Genomic DNA, 3,578 nt, shown 5'->3' with positions numbered 1-3,578 from the left:
CGCGCCCCGCCCCCGCCCCGCCCCCACAGCGCGCGCCGCGCCGCCGGTCCAGCCCCAGAGGCCGCGCGGTGCGTCACAGAGGCCGCGGGAAGGTGTGTCTGGGGCTGAAACCGCCCTGCCCAACCGTCCCGGCGCCGGCTAGGGAAAGGGTAGCACGTACCTGGGCGTCCAGGCGCCCCTGATGCGCGTGCCGCCTCCGATCCCAGTTTCCCGGTCCCTGAGGCTGGGTGGGGCCGGACGGAGGTCGCCGCCCCCTCCGCAGGGAATGGATTGTGGGCGGTGCCGCCCCGCCCACTGTCCCCTCCCCCAGTCTGCAGCAACGGGACCCCCTGGGCTTCTCCGACCCCTCCCGAGATCTCCGCTCTAAGCAGTGTTCCAGAGGGGAGAAAATGCGCCCCCTCGCTACCCGAGCATGTGTCCCGGACCCTGCCTGGACGCAGGCTGCCGGGCCATCCCACTACTCCCTGCGCCCGCTCTGCCGCGCCCTGGCTGGGGTTGGGAGCCGCAGGCCTTGGCGGAGGGTCCCCCCACACGACCCCGAGACTGGAGAAACCTGTGCCCACCTACAGGGCTGGACGCGCTTCTTCGTAGAGTGCGTAAACCATGGGCTCAAAACCACCGTCACACACCCCAAACCGACTTTATGCAGACTTGCACACAGAAACACGCGCAGACGCACCGGCAGGGAGACAGACACAAGGTGTTCAGCGTGTAAAGAAACTTCACTTGCCCTAAGGTGCACCAGCAACCATGAAAAACCCTTCTTAGTTCAGAATGAAAGAAAACCCAAAACCTTTTAAGCCTAATTTGAGGACCATATTGTTGGCATCAGCAGAGATTTTCCACAAAGTGGTTATTTGCATATCTTCCCAATTCCTGTGGGGAAAAGACAGGGATTTTAAGTGTTTTAAATCATCAAGAGAAAAACGGAAAATAAGTTAGTACGTTTCATGTGTGCCCTCTAAGTTTGGTCCAAAGTCCAGAATGAGCCCCTAACGCCTGATTTTGGCCTATTTTGGGAACTCAATTTCCTGGAAAGGTTTTTTTGGCAAAGATGAAAAATTAACAAATTACGAAGCATTGCTCTACCTTTTTTCTTGCTCAGAGAATAACATGGGCATAAATATGGAAAACACACCGAAAACCCTAAAGAATTTTGGTTCGTTCTATTTGTTTGTTGTTGCTTTACTATAAATCAGTATTAAAAGTTTTCTCAGAATGAAATTTGCTATGTCCTGAGAATTACATAGCCAGGAAAATGAGTAGTGATATTTTTATGCTCTTCACACTGGCAAATTAAAAATAAAGTATTGTATAGAAAAAAGTTTCTTTTCATGACTTCAAATTTGTTTTAAACATTCAAGTGAGAAAAATGCAAAGCCAAAAAAAAGTAAACATTACTAAGATCCCACCATGTAGAAATAACTACCATGAAGACTTTGATAAACACTCTTCGAAAAATCTCTCCATGCATATATATGTTTCAAGACAGTCTTTCTTATTTTTACTTATTTCCTTATTTATTTTAAATCTTATTCAGTCTTTTAAAATAGTTTTTCAGATGTCCAAGAACACATTAAATGATATTTAAACCAAAAAAAAAAAAAAATAGTATTCAGAATTAGCAATAGTACACTCCGGAAATTAACATTTGTTATTTTTGAATGCTTGTTTCTTCAGGCGAACCTTCAGAACTACTAAAGTATTACCAAAATGATCATATGAGTTAATATACATAAAAGTAGTTTGTAAAATGTGGGCTGTAAGGCAAGACATCACTGTTCTTGTTCACCTGCAGGTAACGCTGACTGGTTAGCCGTGTCACATGTCCATGTTTCAAGGCATTCATTCAGTAAATCTTGGTTGAATGTTTAGCATCCTTGCAGAGCTGAGCTAATTGTTTTAGAGAAGATAAATAAGCAACCAGGGCCTTTGGCTGCCTTCCATGAATTTACTGTCTGATTAGGGAGGCAAAAAAAGGTAAATATTTAAAGTCAAATTAAAATTCATTCAGTTAATTCAACAAACATGTCTTGAGGAATTATTATGTGCCAAAGTCTGGGGATATAGCAATGAACAATACTGACGATGTCCCTGCCAAGCATATAAGGTCAGACAGTGGCTAAGTGCTGTGAAGAGAAAGAAAGCAAGCTAAAAGGATAGTGACGGTGTGCTATTTTTAGATGGGCTAATCAGGGAAGGCTGCTCTGAGGAAGTGATATTTGATCAGGGACTTAAGTGAGGGAATGGACCATGACCATCTAGGGAATGACACATCAGACAGAGGGAATAGCAAGTGCAAATCAGCAAGTGCAAAGGCCCTGAGGCAGGAATTTACTTTGTGTGCAGGATGATAAGGCAACGTAAATGAGTGTTGAATGTGTATAGAATCATAAAGTATCTCTTCTGGAAGTTTCCTCAAAAACCATCCAGTCTAAAACAATAGGGAATTTTAAATACACAAAAATATATTCACTTTCCACAACAAATCTCAATGTTCTGTCTCAAAGTAATCTACTACTGCGACCAAAGAGAAAGACTACACTAATTGCAATAATAAATTTTGATTACTCAACCTTTTCATTTTGCTATTTAGAACATTACATTCTTTAAAACCACCTTCATTAAACTGATGAGCCAAAAAACACAGCTATCAAAAACCCAGACATTGAGGACTTCCCCAGTGGCGCAGTGGTTGGAACTCCATGCTCCCTATGCAGGGGCCCCAGGTTTGATCCCCAGCCAGGGAACTAGATCCCACATGCATGCCACAACTAAGAGTCCACATGCCACAACTAAGGAGCCCACCTGCTGCAACGAAGACCCTATGTAACCAAATAAATTAATTAATTAAAAAAAAACTCACCAGACATTATCCTGCATAATATAACGTCCTATTCATTCTCAGCATTCTTACTCTTAGGGGGGAAAATACTGGGCTGATGGTCTCAACTTGCAAGATTTACAGAAACATCAAGATTCTGCAGAGTAAAAATTGAGTAGATAAATGAAAAGCAAGTTGCCCAAGAATCAGGCAAATTTAAGTACAATTTTGTTGATTTATTAACTTGAATAAAACAGAAGGGGAATTGCACATACATACTACTACATGGTGTTATTAATAATTGTCATTGTAATTAAATCTTAGTGTGTGATTATATTACTCCAGAGTTCACAAAACCATGAATAATAGTCACATAGTTATAGTTATTAGTATCTTCTGTGTTTAACAAATGAAGTATTTGCCCAGGTATTAATAATCTTGGGCTTAGGTACCATTTACAACTTTCCCTTTTTTGCACAGAATATACACCATTGTACCATGTTTGTTTCCTCCTTTGTGAGTACAAAGAGGATTCCAAGTAGGGAATTGCATTTCAATGAGACTTCAAAATAACATGCAATGTGGAAGCCTGTATCTTGTTCTGTGCGATGGAAGTTTCTCCCATTCCTAACTTTTAGAAAAAATATTGCTCAAATTGTGTGCATTCTGGGATCTTTGGAGTAAGAGTATCTATGTGTGTATGCATGTGTGTGTGTGTTTACACATGTGTGTGTTTAAAGTCTTTATACTGTAA

The 3,578-nt window shown here is 42.3% G+C and overlaps 1 protein-coding gene across 1 annotated transcript in view; it reads right to left on the bottom strand.

Annotated features, from left to right (window-relative positions):
* The window catches only part of TENT4B (terminal nucleotidyltransferase 4B), a 56,137-nt gene extending 53,264 nt beyond the window's left edge, over positions 1-2,873 (bottom strand). The window contains exons 1-2 of the mRNA XM_024747400.1: positions 2,867-2,873; positions 161-363 (exon numbers count right to left, since the gene is read on the bottom strand). Coding sequence (XP_024603168.1) covers positions 161-363; positions 2,867-2,873 — 210 coding nt within the window. The remainder of the gene's footprint in view (positions 1-160; positions 364-2,866) is intronic.
* Positions 2,874-3,578: the final 705 nt, after the last annotated feature.

The sequence above is a fragment of the Neophocaena asiaeorientalis genome, unplaced genomic scaffold (assembly GCF_003031525.2).
Source record: "Neophocaena asiaeorientalis asiaeorientalis breed wild unplaced genomic scaffold, Neophocaena_asiaeorientalis_V1.1 scaffold438, whole genome shotgun sequence".
NCBI lineage: Eukaryota > Metazoa > Chordata > Mammalia > Artiodactyla > Phocoenidae > Neophocaena > Neophocaena asiaeorientalis.
The sequence above is the reverse complement of the archived record's forward strand: the minus strand, read 5'-3'. Positions and strand labels throughout refer to the sequence as shown.